Source organism: Oryzias latipes, chromosome 18, assembly GCF_053564925.1.
Source record: "Oryzias latipes strain Hd-rR chromosome 18, Olatipes_Hd-rR_3.1".
NCBI lineage: Eukaryota > Metazoa > Chordata > Actinopteri > Beloniformes > Adrianichthyidae > Oryzias > Oryzias latipes.
The window spans coordinates 19,541,621-19,559,739 of NC_136254.1; the positions used below are offsets into that span (position 1 = coordinate 19,541,621).

The 18,119-nt window shown below is 40.2% G+C and overlaps 1 protein-coding gene across 2 annotated transcripts; it reads right to left on the reverse strand.

Annotated features, from left to right (window-relative positions):
- Positions 1-1,230: 1,230 nt before the first annotated feature.
- On the reverse strand, positions 1,231-3,699 carry LOC144987156 (uncharacterized). Of its 2 annotated transcripts, none has more exons than XM_078936230.1 (5): positions 3,607-3,699; positions 2,743-2,811; positions 2,150-2,224; positions 1,781-1,834; positions 1,231-1,703 (listed from the first exon to the last, which is right to left on the reverse strand). In XM_078936230.1, the coding sequence occupies exons 3-5, from the start codon at positions 2,183-2,185 to the stop codon at positions 1,479-1,481; spliced, it is 315 nt and encodes a 104-aa protein (XP_078792356.1). In that variant the 5' UTR covers positions 2,186-2,224; positions 2,743-2,811; positions 3,607-3,699; the 3' UTR covers positions 1,231-1,478. The 2 variants fall into 2 exon arrangements, with proteins under 2 accessions (XP_078792356.1, XP_078792358.1); XM_078936232.1 differs by lacking the exon at positions 3,607-3,699 and adding an exon at positions 3,174-3,374.
- Positions 3,700-18,119: the final 14,420 nt, after the last annotated feature.

An 18,119-nucleotide genomic window follows, 5' to 3' on the forward strand; every position in this document is an offset into this window, starting at 1 on the left:
TTGCGTTTAAAACCCAGGGCACTACATAAGTTGTTTTTTTTTGTTTGTTTTTTTTAGCAGTTAGGGAGTAGGAAGGGAATTCTGACATAGGCTGTATGGGGAAATATAGAAAAGACCAAAATGCATTGCATTTGAACAATATTTGTGAAAAAAAATGGATTTATATTTTTTATTTAAATAAACAACACTAGTTTTCATACTTCGAATTAAGTGGATTCACAATAAGTTTTGCACTATCTAGTGCCCTGCATTAAAATCTAGGGCACTAGATTGTCCTGCACTATTGGTTGAAGGACTAGTGAGATAATAAAGACATAGCCATTGTGATCCTCGCCTACTTAAAGTTTGAGTATATAAAAATAATATTTAGTTAAAAGTTAACCATTAAATTTGTTTTGTTTTTTTCATTTTTAGAGCAGCTCTGATATATTGAGTAATAAACAAACAAAAAAAGAATAATAATAATAATAATTTCCCAAAGGTAAAAGAAAGAAAATTTTGTTTGTTGAAAGTTTTTCAAAAAAGATTTTTTAGTATTCAAAACAATTAGCTCATAAATACAAATGTAATTTCTATTTGATCATCTGATGAACTATTGTAACAACATTCCCAGCTGTCTCGTAATGGTGATGATGCAGTTTTTAGGTAAAAAAAATAAACTGTCGTTTTCAATGACTTTGTTTCTGCAGAGTGGCAATAATTCATTAGAAATTTACTTCTGAGTTGTAGGCGGGACATCACCTTCCCGGGGGCTGAGAGCTCTTGGTTTACACGATCTCCTGCATCAATAATGGCGAGTAATATCAGAGCTATCCAGCCGTACAGTTTTGAGCCAGATACACTGAAAAAAAAGATCTGTTGGATTGACATAAAAAAATCATGGACATCGGTTGCGCGCAAAAAGATCATGTTGAACCAATATAATTATTGCACATAATAAAATCATGTTCTACCGTAATGAATGCTTCTTTGTTTCTGCACCTAATAATTTTACAGAAACAAACAAGATTTTATTATGTCATTTACCATAATTTTTTCAAAAATTTAAAAGACAATAAAAATTTAGCAAAACTATTATTTTGAAATTACCTACATAGTTCATTTTAATTTATAAATTATTTTAATAAAATTTAAATTGAAAAATAAAATTGCAATTGCAGATTATTATTTAAAGCAAATACTTTCTTGTGCATTATTACAGTCCAATGAACATATGACACTGAACACAAATTTCAGATTTAACTTTTTTATTATCTAAACTTGAAAAATATGTTTACAGTGTAGCAAAAAGTACAAATCAATATAAATTGGGCTTGCTATTTTTATTAAACAGAAGATAACAGAGCCAAAGCAGACAGCTGGAATCCCTTCTTAGGAAAAACTTTTTAAAGGTCATTTTTATTAAAAGAGTCGGCTCTTTAAGCCTGAAACCTTAGGCACAACTTTGCCCTACAACTCTATTACAGTTTTTCTTTGAATTACCTCAAAGGTGTTTCTGAGATGAGGATGGTAATCAGATTTGTGCTGTAAATAAGGTCAAAAAAGCCTTGGCAACTGCCACTCTTGACACTTGGTGGGTCGACCACCACAGCCTGGGAGATGTGGACCATGAGAATGTCCTCTTCCTCGCCACTTTCCATTAGGAGGGAAATTCCCACCGTGGTGTCCTCGATTGCCTCCTGGATTGCTGCATGGTCTTCATTCTAAAGAACACAGAAAATATTTGTGTGCACAGTTTACATTTGAAGTTTAGTTAAAACGTCTAGATTACACAACTCACCTGTACTTTGAATAAACCCCAGAACTTGCTTATATTGGCGAGAAGGTCAGCAGTCTGAAATACAAAGAGACAACAAATTTTAAATTCACATGAAAACTTCAGAAAAATACAATTCTTACCCTTGGCTCATCAATAAATGTTATAGTTACTGGGTTAACAAAATCATTATATCCTTAGTGTCATGTTAACAGAGGTAGTAGGATAACTGATCAATCATCAATTTCATTATTTATTATGTATGTATCTCTCTACATAAAAGGTGTGTGTAAAGAGTAGGGCTGGCAATCTTGATTACCTCAGGATTCGATGACAATCCAGGAGACAATAATTCCAATAATATATGGTAAATGCATGGTGAAGGGGACCCACCTGACTCAGTGAAGACTGGAGCATGGACCCCAGCATGATCAGGGAGGAGCAGTTGGAAGTGTTGTGTGAGGAGCACTGTAAATTAATCAGGAAATAAATATAGAGAGTGACACTTCCACAGCTTTGTTGTGTAATTTTACTAACTAAACATGCATTGGTTTGAAATCAATAGCTGCAAAAATATTCTGAAGAAATTAGACCAGAAAGAACATTTGACACCCCCCTCCCACCACAGGATTCAAACCACGCTTAATGAGAACCCGCGAATTTTGAGATGGAAACTGCAAAACTAAACTAGCAGATCGGGAGTAGCTAATCCCCCCACCCATAAAGGATTCCCATATGTGACGGTCTGGCACCGTCAGATGCCGAGGGGGGGCCACACCGGGTTTTATTGTTTGTATTTTGTATGTTATGATTACCACCTGTGGTGCCGCCTGGCTGGGATTGAGAGCAACGCCCCGTGGGCGTGGCATCCCACTTAAAGGTGAGCACTGCAGGTGGCGAAAAGAGAGGAGTGACAGTGTGTGCTGTATGCTGCGTGGCCCTGCGTGTAGCATCAGTGTCGGCAATAAAGAACAGATCCTCCTCACCTTGGCTCCTCTGCATCCTTTCTCGGCGGGACCCCGTCACACCATATTAATTTATCAAATAGGGGGAATCTGTGAAGTAGTATTACAGACATTATTATAACCAAGGCTGTAAACTTTTTACTACACATTATACACTTGTTCCAAAAGGACAAATATTTTCACTCCATTTTAAACTCTCAAAGCTAAAATCTCCATAGAAAAATATGTTCAGCATCATAGAATGAAAACAAAGCTCTGATTGAAACCAAAGATCTATGTAAACTGGACAAACCGAACGCATTCTGTGCACGAGACGCGCACGGAGAATGATTGACAGCTGACTGAGACAGAAGTGCGGTGCTGTTTGCTGGTCAAATAATGCCGTCCTTAAGCTAGCTCATGGTGGAACGGTATGGAAAAACGAAATAATGATAGTAATGATAGCTTCTCACATTTTCCTTCAATTTCGGTCTCAACGCAGAATTTAGCAAAAAGAAATCCACTTAGTGACGATGAACCCCCATGGCAAAGGTTTTCGCCTGTGGGAAAAAAATAAACCGCCGTGCCCGCGAGCGCCCACTGCCCCTTTGTCGAAAGCGAATTCCTACGGCATAACTACTCGCCACTCTTCCCCGCACATCGTTTGAAATCACCGTGTTTACCGCTGAATCTGTCTTCGACGTGAAAGAATTTACCGCGCTCACCTCCCCCTACCTGCCGTCAGAGGGCTGCGGCCGCCAGCGACAAAAGTGGCGCGCAGAGCCTTAACTTTGATAACTACGACAAAAGTGGGTTACAAAGCTCTTCCCCGTGAAAAAATAACAGTAATGATAAATGAACGCCGTTCATTTCCTTAAATCAATTTGTTAGATTAAATTAATTTACCTTTTTTAAGCTCCTCCGGCCAGCAGGTGCTTGCAGCTTCTCTAAAATGGCTGACTGCAATGTTTCTCCTCTTGGAATGCTTCTTCACCGATGGGGTTTACTTATCCAAAATTAAGGGGCAAAGGATCAAGCATAACTATTTCATGTTTTGTCAACATGATTTAAATATATAAAAGTAACACAGCAAGAAATTATGTGTGATTTTCAAGATTATATTATGTTTCGAAGGTAAACATAATTTGTTCATATTAAACAAACATGTTTAGTATTTGTAAATTGAACAACCCCACTTTTCCCGTTTTTTCAGTGTAGCATCTCAAATGAGGAAAGCGAAGAGGTACATGAATCTATTCGTCTACAAGTAGATGCATCGGAATTGGGCGGAGCAGGGAGCATGTGCCCCGCCCAGTGTGTTTTCTACATCACAAATACAGTCTTTTTTTTGTCTGCTCCTAAATCACAACGATTTGAATGAAGAAATATTTTTAAAATGCAGTTGTAAGCTTAAGTTTTTTTAAATAAATGTCCTCCATCATGAGAAAAAAAACACACCATTTTCATCACAATGGGTCTTTTAAAGGCAACTGCTGTTGGACCTAAATGTCAAACACAAAAAGATGCTGCTCCTTAGAAGATTTCTGTTCTTTAAAAAGACACATAGACCTGTAGATTTATTTTTGCTTAATGAGTATAAAAACCTTTGTCTGAGCTGCTTCGTCTATTTTTCACAGCGCTTTAGATGGAGAATGCATATAGCCAGCTGTAATAATGCCTCCTCAAATTGTAGATCTTGCATATAAGCAAAGTACTGCTGTACAAGTGAACGCCCTTGAGAAAATGTGCAACAAAAAACAAGAAAAAAATCATTGATGGACCGCCAAACGCTGTGTGCGGAGCTTTCAGAGATGGGGAGTTCCAGCAGAAGCATCTTGGTTGAGGGTGGAGAGCAGATGGCAGGACGAATCTGGGACAAACAGGAAATCCTTTGATACGTCTTGAACATCTCGTTCGCAAGACGATTCAACAAATATGGGCAAAATCTGTGCTCTGGGAGCGCATGGGAGTCCATGACAAATTGGATCCTGGAAAAGGGACAAAAACGAATGTTTTGACTCGTACTTGACTGATTGAAGTTTGATCTTTTAATGTACTGTAATAGGGTAACAGGATGTATGGTGATAAATACTTTGATACCTTGGTATCGATACTCCCATTACTATTTCCCACAGACCACAACCCGATTGGAGCCACAGTCTGACGTTAGCCCTTAGAATAATAAGAAAGTATTATTAAAGTTATTATTTAAGATATTTTATTAATATAATAGATATTACATAGTTATTGTTTTTGTGGCATAAATGAAACATTATACAAAAACAAAATATCCATTTTTTTGGGTCTTTTTCCGAAATATTTGTTCTAAGCTATGTTCACACCGCCTTAGGCAAAACATGTTCAAGTGACTATTTTCAATAAAAAATCCACGTAAATGTGTGTTTTGGGCTTCCACGTTCAAAACTCCTGTGTTCACATGTCGCTATGTTATATGTAGGCTTTTTCGTGCTCTACATAAGAAATTGAATGTGCGTTAAAAATGAAACCAGGTTGAATTCTGACTCAAATTTTTATGTGACATATAGACGACGGCCTCTTTCAAGTCCCAACTCTTTGGAAATTGATCATGAAAGAATTCTTTGACACCAAGTCTTTCATACAACAGAATAAAGCCGCAAAAATAAAAGCCTGGAGCATTCACGAAATTTGCGCCGCTTTGACGTTTCGCACCAAGTACATGTGCTAGTATTGGGTCCAGTGTAAACACCATATTCTAAGTACGTGTTCATTAGCACGCTTTTAGCGTGTTCTTGAATGCACGTGGGAACATAATTTTAGACACTCGTCAGTAACCTAGCTCATCATTTTCCTGTGTTGTACAAAAGACTACTTAAAAAAAGAAGCAGCCTACAGTCAAGATTTCAGGGTAAGAGCATGGAACACATGGAACATTCAGAGCACAGTGGGAAATGCAAATGTCATGGCCATTTCTCATTTTAATGGCACAATCAGCAATAAATTCCAACTCGTCTCATTTCTCATAAGAATCCTTCTCAATAACTCAAAAATGTACCATAATGAGCATGACAATAATGTTTTTTTTTTTCCTTTCCCCTGTAAACACTGATGGAGGCTTTAGTAATTCAATTCAGAATACATAGCAAATTTACACTGTTATTCATCAGCAGTTAATTCCACAGGGACATAAATGTCTGCTGGGTCTATGCTGTCCACAACCAACTGTGTAAATATTGACAGTGCAGGAGAATGAGGTGGTTCTATCCAGCTCCTGTTTTTAAAAAATGGCTAAATGATGTCTGCACAGAGGTTTAAAATGTTTGTAAATGTGGATTTGACTTACAGAAACCTTGTGGGTTGTAGGGTGACTTTTCTATTTCAAAAAGTTGCTGTTTAATGCTCGTCCAGATGACATGACGTAATCATGCGTAAATTCATAAGAGATCCCCATTATAAAATGAAATGTAGAAACAGCTTTTACCTATAATTCTGCTGAAACACTCCGTTCATTAAGATTCAACTTCTACGTGACTCCTTTGAGTCACGTAGAAGGGGTCACAGGGTGGACTTCCTGTGACGTCATTTCCGGGTGAGCTATTCCCAGTGCTAGCTGTGTGACTGCTGTCCTCTTGTTTGGCATTAGCCTTACTACTATTGCTTACTCTAAGGGTTATCTGGGTTAATATTCACATCTAGTACCTTTTATTAGCGAATTCACCACTGTTAAACCGCTTGCTGTTCACTTTTCTCATTTTGCTAAATAAACCACTTCTCTTTACTTAAACACCGCTAGCCTTAGCTTAGAACCTAGTATGGCCACCACCACTCCTTCCGCCTCTCCTCCTCTCTCCTGCCCCATGTGCCATATGTTTAGTGATGATCCTGCCTCCTTTAGTGAAGATAGTGGTAGGTGTGTTAAGTGTAGTCTTGTGTTAGACTTGGAGGCCAGGCTGGAGCAGTTAGAAGCGCGGCTCCGCACAGTGGAAGCTAAGCCGGCTAGCCAGGTCGTTACTCGTAGCGCGGGCCGCGCTACCAGGGCTAACTTAGCTAGCACCCCAGCGCCCTCCCAACAGCCGGGAGACAGTCAGGGGTTTGTACCGGTTGGGAGGAAACATAGTGCTAAACGCAAAAACTTAGAGCACCCGAGACTCCACGTTAGTAATAGGTTCTCCCCCCTCAGCGACACACCCGCTGAACACTCAACTCTGGTTATAGGCTCTTCTGAAGTTAGAAACGTGGAGCTCCCAGCGGCTACTGTCAGGTGTTATCCGGGGGCCAGAGTTGGTGACATCGAGGGGAACCTTAGGATGTTAGCTCAGAGTAAGTCCAGGTTCCGTCGAGTCGTGATTCACGCAGGCGGTAATGATGCCCGACGGAGACAGTCAGAGGTGGTTAAGTTAAACGTAACTTCGGTGTGTAAACTGGCTAAGACGATGTCCGACACTGTAATTTTCTCTGGTCCCCTGCCGAACTTAGTCAATGATGAAATGTACAGCCGCTTTTCATCATTTAACCGCTGGCTTTCTAGATGGTGCCCAGAAAACGGCGTTGGTTTTGTGGATAACTGGAGCGCGTTTTGGGGGAAGCCCGGTCTCATGCGGAGAGACGGCGTCCATCCCACTCGGGACGGTGCCGCTCTTCTTTCTAGAAACATTTCTGCTAGCCTTAGTCTGTTAACCTGACAATCCAGAGACGAGACCCGGGCGCAGAGCAGCAGTGTAAAACGCTCCTCTGAGCCTCCCTTAGGGTTAGTGCCAGTGCAAAACCCATGCAGGGAAAGTCAAGCAGGTCCTAGCTTTAGCTTATGTGCTGAAAGACAAATGAAAGGAGCGCGTCATAGAAACCTTAAAGTGACAGACAGCAGTTCTCACAAGCAGAATTATGATGTCATTAAATGCGGTTTATTAAACATTCGATCCATTTCCTCCAAGTCCCTCTTAGTCAACGAGTTAATTACTGATAACAATCTTAGTCTTTTAGCCTTAACAGAAACTTGGCTCCATCAGGATGACTATGTTAGATTGAATGAAGCAACCCCCCCCACTTATGCTAACTATCAGAAATCCAGGATTTCAGGGAAAGGAGGTGGTTTGGCAGTAATATCACAGTCTAGCTTACTTCTCAGCCCTAAAGTTAAAAATGCTTATAATTCATTTGAAAGCATCATATTGTCTTTAAGTCACCCAAACAGGAAAACTCGAAAACCTGTTTTACTCATAATTATTTATCGCCCCCCCGGCCCATATTCAGAATTTTTAACTGAGTTTTCCGACTTCCTATCGACTATTGTCTTAGATTCTGATCAAATTATAATATTAGGGGATTTTAATATTCATGTTGATGACCCCAGTGACTGCCTAGGAAAGGCTTTTGCAGCTTTATTAGATGATGTTGGTTTCACCCAAAGTGTGAATGAACCCACTCACTGTCATAAGCACACCCTGGACCTTGTTCTAACCCATGGGATAGAGATCAGCCAGCTGAGTGTCCTTCCTCTTAACCCCATCATTTCTGATCACTTTCTGATTACCTTCCAGCTTACACTGGAACATCCTTCTGCCCCAGTGAATAAGAAACAGCTTAGAAGAATCTTAACTGACCGTTCTGTGTCTGAGTTTAAACACACAGTTCAGCCAGTACTTAGTGATATTCTGAGAAAATACTCTGAGACCAGCTCCCATAGTATCAGTCCTAGTATAAATGACCACTTTGTTAATGATGCCTTACAAGCCCTCAGGAGTACACTCGATGTTGTTGCCCCCTTGAAACCTAAGTTCGTCAGACAAAACCGAGTAGCACCGTGGTTTAACGCTGAAACTCGTTCTCTTAAACGAGAAACCCGTAAGTTGGAAAGAGAATGGCGCCGCTCCGGTTCAGAGCAGTCTCTGGATATCTGGAAACATAGCCTATTAAATTATAAAAAAGCTCTGCGTAGAGCTAGAAGCCAGTACTATTCAACCTTAATATCAGAGAATGGAAACAATCCAAGATTTCTTTTTAGCACTATAGCTAAATTAACTCGCAGTCAGAGCTCAGTAGAACCACATGTTCCTGTTTCTCTCAGCTCTGATGATTTTCTTACATTTTTCGATAGTAAAATCTCAAATATTAGACATAAGTTAAATCAAGTTATTCCTACTATCAGCCCAGAACAGGCTGAAGCGGTAGAAATGGAGGCATCCATAGAAACCTCTGTAACATTAGACTGCTTCACTGCTGTGGATCAAGCGGAAATAACATCAATTATTACGTCCTCCAAATCCTCAACGTGTCTGTTAGACCCAATTCCCACTAGACTTTTTAAAGAAACTTTTCCCCTAATTAATGATCCCATATTAACAATGATAAATGCCTCTCTGGAAACGGGTTACGTGCCACAGTCTTTTAAATATGCAGTTGTTAAACCTCTTCTGAAAAAGCCCAGTTTGGATCCTAGCATCTTGGCCAACTATAGACCGATATCAAACCTGCCCTTTATTTCTAAAATCCTAGAAAGAGTTGTAGTTAAGCAGCTTTACTGCCACCTACAGGACAACAGCCACTTTGAAGACTTTCAGTCGGGGTTTAGACCTCACCACAGTACGGAAACTGCACTAGTTAGAGTCTCTAATGACTTGTTATTGGCCTCAGAAAAGGGACTACTTTCTATTCTGGTCCTGTTGGACCTCAGTGCTGCCTTTGACACTATCGACCACGGTATTTTACTCCATAGATTAGAGCAGGACATAGGGATCAGAGGATCTGCTCTCCAGTGGTTTAAATCCTATCTGTCTGATAGGTATCAGTTCGTTAATGTAAATGGACATTCCTCTCAGTGCACTCGAGTCAACTATGGAGTCCCACAGGGCTCAGTCTTGGGACCGATCCTGTTTACGCTTTATATGTTACCCCTAGGAAACATAATCAGGAAACACAGCATTAATTTTCATTGTTATGCCGACGATACGCAGTTGTATTTATCCATGAAGCCTGACCAGAATGACCAGATAGAGAAACTGAACGCCTGCATCAGTGACATCAAGACCTGGATGACAATTAATTACCTCCTCTTGAACCCAGAAAAAACTGAGGTCATTATACTTGGTCCTAAAAACCTCAGAGATGCTCTGTCTGCTCAGATAGTCTCCCTGGATGGTATAAGTATAGCCCCCAATTCCACAGTTAGAAACCTTGGGGTTTTACTTGACCAGGATTTATCATTTAAGGCTCATATATCTCAGGCGTGTAGAACTGCCTTTTTTCACCTGCGGAATATTGCTAAGATCAGAAATATACTTTCTAAGAGTGATGCTGAAAAACTCATCCATGCATTTGTTACGTCGAGGCTGGATTACTGTAACTCCTTGTTAGCAGCGTGTCCTAAGAGTTCCTTAAGAAGTCTCCAGCTTGTTCAGAACGCAGCTGCTAGATTGTTAGCTGGAACCAGCAGAAGAGATCACATCACTCCTGTGTTAGTTTCGCTCCATTGGCTCCCAGTTGATTCTAGAATTAAGTTCAAGATCCTCCTGTTAACCTATAAGGCCTTACATGGAATGGCCCCGTCCTATATTAAGGACCTCATAGTCCCTTACCAACCAATCAGAACACTTCGCTCGCAAAATGCAGGACTGCTTGTGGTTCCTAGAATTGGTAAAAGTACGGTTGGAGGTAGAGCGTTTAGCCACCAAGCCCCTGTCTTATGGAATAAACTCCCAGCTCATATAAGAGAGGCCGACTCAGTTTCTACATTCAAAGCTAGACTGAAAACATTCCTCTTTGGACAGGCTTATTGTCAGACTAGTTAGTATTCAGAGATTATTTAACTTAATGTTAGTTTGTTTAAATTAAACTTAATAATAACTATTTCTTTTAAAAGGCTGCTAGAAGTTGAAGCTGGGGTAACTATGGTACACTGGGGTTCTGTCCTCTTTCCTTTTTTACTTCTACCCTTCCTCTCCTCTATTCTTGATCATAATTTATCATTTAGTTCTCCATGCCTCTGTTTGGTGCAGTGCGATTCATGTATTGTCCCTCTTTTCCTCTCCCCTCCTGGGGAGTGGGAGTGCTTCCAGACTCCAGTTGGCTCATCCGTGCTCCAGTTCCTGACCGTTTACCTCGCCTTTGCTCCTGCTCCTACACCTGGCTGTGGATCCTGCCTCTGGCTCATCTCTGGCTCGTCTCTGCTCTGTACCTGACCGAGTACCTCGTCTCTGCTCCTGCTCCTACACCTGGCTGTGGTTCCTGTCTCCGGCTCGACTCGCGCCTTTGACTGTCCCCACAACCACGGCTGGATGAAGCTCTTCTGCTGGACTTTTATATATGTAGTTGTAGATTTAGATAAGTTAATTCTTCTCTAAGAGTTCTGGTAAATCGCCTGTCCGTCCTGGGGGAGGATCCCTCCTTCATGTGGGCACCCCTGAGGTTTCTTCGTTTTTTCCGGAATCCGGTTTTTTTGGGAGTTTTTCCTTACCGCGAAGGGGGGTCTAAGGGCAGGGATGCCAGTATAGCTTAGTCAGTTTGTTAGTTCATTTTAGTATTTTTCTATTGAACTCTTTGTATTCGTGATCCTTTTGATTTCATGTTTTACTTCGAAGCCCATCGAGACGACTGTTGTTGTGATTTTGGGCTATACAAATAAAATTGAATTGAATTGAATTGAATTGATGTGTACAGACTACGAGGTTGCATCAGCGATCTAAGACAAGTGTTTTTTTATTTTAAGAAATGCATCCTTCACCTGTGTATGGACAGTCTGCTATCACTAACAATGACCTTTAAGATCGTTACACATTGATTGCAACCACAAAAGGGGAATATGCAACCACAAGGGGACTCAATCCAGTGCTGTTTTGTGCCAGTCCAATGTCTTTGAGTGAAACAATACAGTTACAGGAAAGAGTAGTGGAAGGTAGGCAAAGGTCAGAAGTGAGCAACAGTGTGGTTCCATGCCAAGGAAGAGAACCACAGATGAAATATTGGCTTTGGGGATGCTTATGAAGAAGAACAGAGGAGGTCAATAGGAGGTGCATTTTGTCTTAGTAGATCTAGAGAACGTCTATAACCGGATACAAAGAGAAGAGATGTGGTTTGGATGAAGAAGCTAAAAAAATGACAGAGAAGTACGCTGTTCAGTACACTTATCGGAGTGGTGAGATGTGCTGTTGGTGTAAAGCTACATTCACACGGGCCTGTGACGCACTGGATGACCAGGGAGAGGATTCTTCTTCTTCAATTTGCTACCACATTTTCGCCATCTACAGTTGGTGAGAAATGTCGAAGTAGTGCAAATCGCACGAATCTAGCCTCAGGCTTTTTTGTTTGCAGCCCGTTACTGGGATTTTTTTTGTTTACAGCTCGTTTCTGGGAGGAGCGAGGCGTGAACGCAAAAGTTTTGAACGCCCGAAACGTGAATATGCGTGCGCTTCCATAGACTTTTCCTTATGAGTGGCCCTTTAACCCTTGTGCTATCCTAGGTACTTTAACATTAGGAGTTGGGTCATCTAGACCCACTAGACAGCGCGCCCAACCTTTTTTCTTCAATGATTTGTGATCTTCACTGGTGTCCATGGATTACATGAAATCTTTCCACCTTTGTCATGGTAAGGAGAACACGTCAAAGGGGGGGAGGGTCATCTAAGATAGCACAAGGGCTAAACGTGCGTTGCCGAAGGCAGTATGAACGTAGCTCAAGAAAGTAACTGGAGGCAGAGCTGGATGAAGCAGAAATTATGTTGAGGTTCTCTATTGGAGTGATGCGAATGGATAGAATCAGGAATAAATCCAGAGGAACAGAGGTAGATGTTTTAGAGAAAATTGATGGAAAGCAGATTGAGGTGGTTTGAAGGAGGGACAGTGACAATGTTGATAAAAAGGTGCTGAAGGAAGCCGACTGGAGCTGTAACCGTGTACGTGCCTGTTCTGTGGTTCTTGTTGGTGTGAGCTGGTGGGGACTCCTGTCCACAGATGAGGATGCAGCAGGGTCCTCCAAATGTTGCAGTACGTGTGTTTTTATGTGGAGCATAAAATAGGCAAAAAAAGGTCTAAAGTATAAGAGCGTATAAGAGAGTTTATCCTGTCACCTCACCATTGGGCTGCTTTGTGTTGCGTGGAGGCAGCGTTTTGCATATTTAGTCACTTGTAAAGCCTAGGTGCCACATCAGCACATTCAATCACCCATTCACAGGAACCGTAAGTGTACAAATGTGTAGTGTGAGAAGTTCATTTGAGCAGCCTTCCCATTCATAATTTGCGTGGTGGAGAGCTGCTGTGTTCACTCACAACGTCCAGCTCATCCTAACCTCCTCATTTAGACCTTAGTGAATATAGCGCCCAGGTTCAACTGGGTTTTTAAAAGTGTATTATACCCTCATTATAAACATTTAACTGCAATGTTGTGGGTCTCTTGCCTCCAGAATTCAGGTGCTGAGGTTGAAGCTACCAGGAAAAGGGCCTAGAGAAAGATTCACGATGAGGTCTGTAGATGTAGTTAAAGAAGGACGTGAGGGTGGTTGTTGTCAGAAAGGCAGATGAAGAGGTCCAACAACTTTCTAGTGTAGCAGCATGTGGAAATCGTTTATGCAACTCTAAATAAAATCTGTAAACTTTTACTTGCCTAAAGCGATTCCATTGAAAAAGTAGACATAAAATTGTTGCTTTTAGCATATCTTCCTAATACTGACTAATGTATATTTTTTCTTGTCCACTAGGCAAATGGAAAAAATAGTAAAATAAGGCCATCATTCTGCATTTTGTACTTGACCTTTATCTGCTAGTTAATGAAAGAATTAAGTTTTTCCTGTTGTTTCAGCAGTGGTAGAGATGAAATGCTGCCTGCCCTCTGAGTCTGTATTAAGATCTATGGATATTTATGCAGGAAAATAAAAAAGAGATGACCACCAGCATAAAAACAGCTTTTCCTGTAGATGTGTTCTTTACCCTGAATTAATCTCAGTAATTGCTTGAATAATTACACTTATCTCTACATAAAGCATGTGGGATATGCAGATCATGGTTGGGCAATTTTAAGGTCAGGTACGTGCCCTTGAGCTATTTCTACAAACAGAATCACTCAGACACAGACAATACATTCAAAATGTGCAGTGAATAATGAATAATAATGAAAAAACTAACATGAAAAATGTTGGCTTAATCTGGGAATGATGTAAAACTAACAATTAAAATGTTACAAAAAAGGACACACAACTGCAAAATTGGTGAAAAAAATGGACTCCAGTCTTAATAAGAGTACCTACTAACAGCACATTCAAAATAAATATCATTTATTTATGGCAACACAAAAAATCATAAAAGGATTTTCATCAATTCACTATAGAAAAGCAGTGCTTTTTTATCCTTTACAAAATTGTCAGGGCATCAATTCACATCTGTTACATCTTCAGGAACTGACACCAAGCCTTTCATATATCAGAATAGAGCCGTGAAAGCAAAATTGACTAGATTTGCACTGCTTGGACTGGTGATTCTATCGCAAAGAAAAGCATAACTAACACAAAGTCTTGCATTTTGGCTTTGTAGTGAGTCGGTATCGGCTGATACGTGTTCATCTTGTAAACTGTTTAAGACTTATGGTATGTTAGAGAGCATGTGTTACGGCAACATCTGCTGTGTTAAAGAGGAAGAAAAGCAGCTGGTGATGCAGCCAGTGATTCGGCCCCTCCCACATCCCCAAAGAACTCGTAGTACATCCGTTTAAATGAGGTTTATTGTCTGTAGCTGTACTCCCAAATGCAGATGGCATTTATTTAGTTCGTTTTCATGAATTCTAACACTACGTGTTGCGTTAACTCTGAGTTGAGTCAAATTGTAACAAAATTCTGAAGGAATATTTTAAAAAGTTAACTCTAAGTTTGCAACACTCCTACTTTAGTGTCAAAATATGGTTCCTTCCTTTTTTTGTAGGAGTTGTTGGAAAAAAATAACCTGCAATGTGTTTAATGACCCTAAAAGTCATCTTTTTACAATTACATATAAAACACACAATAACAACCACAAACACCTCACTACACTGGACACTTTTATTTCAAAGACAGTTTTCAAAAGAAATATCTGTGATCATTTTAAAGAAAAATGTTGCTCTAACTTAGTTTTATAATTTTTACATTTATACTGTCCGTGTTACTTCTGTTTTATCCTGATTTTTGTTCTATGCTAACCATCTGCTAACCATCCAGTGACGAGCGGTGAGGTTGATGGCTGGTGAGGCACTGAATCCTCTGGAGTCAGATTTACAATTGTAAGGATTCAGTGGTTTGGTTTTCTTTGTCATGTTTTTGGTTTCCTCTGTCACTCCAGTTTCTGGTTCATGATCCACAGCTGTCTTCAGTTCAGTTAATTACCCTCAGCCTATTTAAGTGTCTTGGTTTCTGTTCATCCTTGTCAGGTCATCTGCTCTGTTTTGTCACCGGTTTGTTTCTCCCCATAGTTTTGTCATGTTTCAGTTTGTTTATTAAATGTTTTATTTCCTGTCACCAAGCTTGGTCTCCTGCATTTTGGGTCCTCCACCACCAGTTCCTGACAACAATTACTAAAACTGAATATTTCAGCTTTCATCCAACAGCAGGTAAAAGCATATAAGATATACACAAGAATATATTTGTCCTACAGAGAATACTTCTTTTATAGACATGGATAAAACACTCTTATGTACTTTTTAAGTATACTTTTAACCCTTGTCTTATCTTAGGCACTTTAACATTGGGAGTTGGGTCATCTAGACCCACTAGACAGTGCACTGTACCTTTTTTCTTCAATGATTTGTGATCTTCTCTGGTGTCCACGGATTACATGAAATCTTTCCACCTTTATCCACCTTTGTCATGGTAGGGAGAACACGTCAATGTAAGGGTGGGGTCATCTAAGATAGCACAAGGGTTAAGTATACAGATGTGTTCAGCACACATTTGACCCTCAGTAACTATTTATAACTATTTCTGGTATTTTTCAAACTTCAAATTCTGGAGCTTTAATCAGTGTTATCAAATGTTGTCTGTGAAAATGATCATTAAAAATAAAATAAATGATTTTACTTACATTTTTTTCCACTTACTCCCATGTTATTTAAAAAAAACAAACATTGAAAAACATGTTTGGCTTTACTTTTTGAGTCTGTCCACCAACCCTTCTCCACAAAAAGCTCTATGATCTGATGGAAAGTCTTCCTCATTTTTCTTTAGTTTAAATTGTATCCCTCTCAAATGGAGACAGGCAACGTTAGTCTGTTCTGTTTCGATGGCACCAGTGTAGCTACAAAGCAGCTGTCAGGTCACGTCTGCCCCCTGCTGGTGAGGCTTGCCTCACCTAACGCCTTTTCTGCGGGCCTACAGCAGGGCTTCCACTGCACGTTTCTGTTAACATTGAGTCCTGCCATCACACATAAGGCACATCACTTCAGAGCCTCACCCAGAGTTTCGCTCCATCTCTGATGGCGCAACACTAAAATTCGGTGGTTATAACCTCGGAAACTGTGGAAAACGTGTTGAGTTGCCTGAAAATATATATTTAACACAGATCAGTGGAAATTAATATTTACTTAATTTACCTTTTTCTATTTTATCACCATTATGACAGGTGAGGCTCTGCCTCAACTGGTCACTGTAACCATCAAAGATTTTTGTTCATTTGGCAAACTGAATGTACTCTGTAAAGCAATGGACACACGGGGCATGAGACCTGCGTTCAAGAACGTGGCAAATGCTGGTTCTTGAACGCTCATTTAGTGTTCACAGTGGACGAGCAGTAAGGAGGTTCTTCTTCTTTTGCTTTATCTACCCTTTACTAGTGCATGTCCGCCAAATACAGTTGGAAGATTGGTGCTGATCTTGCTCTAAGCTTTTTCTTTCACAGCTCTATTCTGATATAAAGTAAATAATAACTTCTTCTTCATGATCAATTTTCAAGAGACCAGCACTTCTGTAAATACAGAGGAATGCTATCCATATGTTACCAAATTAATGTCCCTGATTGATCAGGCAGGTTTAACTGTCAAAGTGCACTCAATGGCTGCACATTTTGTACGTACAGTCAGAAAATTGTCTTAAAAATGTACCTAGCTGAACGTGAACGCAAGAGTTTTGAAGGCGGAAGCCTAAAATGCGAATTTATGTGCATTTACGTTGACTTTTCATTGACGGTGGTTGTTTGAACGCCGAGGGCTGTGGAAATGTAGCCTCAAGGACACATGTTGATTGAAAACAACCAATCAGGATAAAGAACAGTGTGCTAAAAAAGAAACATGTAAAATTGTTCTCAAATATCTAGGAGACTGCAACTGGTGAGGGACCACTGTTTTGTAGTTGCACTTTCAATTTTTAAGATTTGATTTGATTAAGCCTTTTTTTCAAATCAAATTTGAAACATGTTGGTAAAAAGTTGAACAGAAATCTTATATTTCCACCCACATAAGGTATTAAAGAAAGTATTTAAATTGTAGATCATTTAAACCCCAATTAAGGCTTTCAAGTAATCATTAGAGCACTTGAAATGTATAATCACTTGAAAACCATTTTTAGACAAGGATTGTCACATTTGTAAAAATGAACTGCCTCCTGAATCCTTTCCCAAAAGAAACCCATTTCTTTTGCCCATTTGGCCCCTTTTCTCTCTATACACCCCCCAAATTCATAACAATAAAATGAAGCACTCAGGATTGTCCCGACACAACACCTGCCACATTGTTTGATGACGTGAACCATCCTCCTGTCCCAGTTCCCATCTGGCAGCTGCCAACATTATAGCTGTTCACTAACACTGAGGTTAATGAAACCCCCGTGTTAGCGAACACACCTCGCCGTTCAGGGCTCAAGCTGCTTGGAGATGCACACGTAGCCCTGAAGGATCGGCTCCATTATGGATGCCAGCACGGGGCTACACACACACACACTTCCTGAATAAAGAAAGCAGTGCTCTACACCTGCTACCTGGGCTCAGCTGTTGCCACGCAACGCTGGGATGATGCATACTGTTGTGCACGCTCACGCAGCGTGCACATTGTGTGCAATTACAATGCAATTAGTAGACGTTCACAAGAGTTAACCAGTAGGTACAGGGGTTTTTGTTCAGGGCCCTATTACCTCCTGAATTTACAAGCTGTTTACTCACAAAGCGTTACTTACATGAAAAAAGAGGGTAGAAGGGTGCACTTATTTTATGATTAAATATTAAAGACAATTGGCTTCATTTTCTCCTGCTTAAGTGGGGATTCATAAGACCAGATACAGTATGCCTGCTAATGTGGTGTTAAACCACATGCGTGTCTAGTTCTGTAATGACCCGCGTAACCGAGATGATGATCGGCAAACATCAACATATTTCAGGGAACCAACGAACAATTTAGAAGGATCTGGATGTACTTCTGCCTCAAGTAAATGGAGCAGCTGGATTAACATTTTTCTTACAGACATTTTATGCTACTGGGATCATTTTAGGCTTTAGAAGTGCACTTT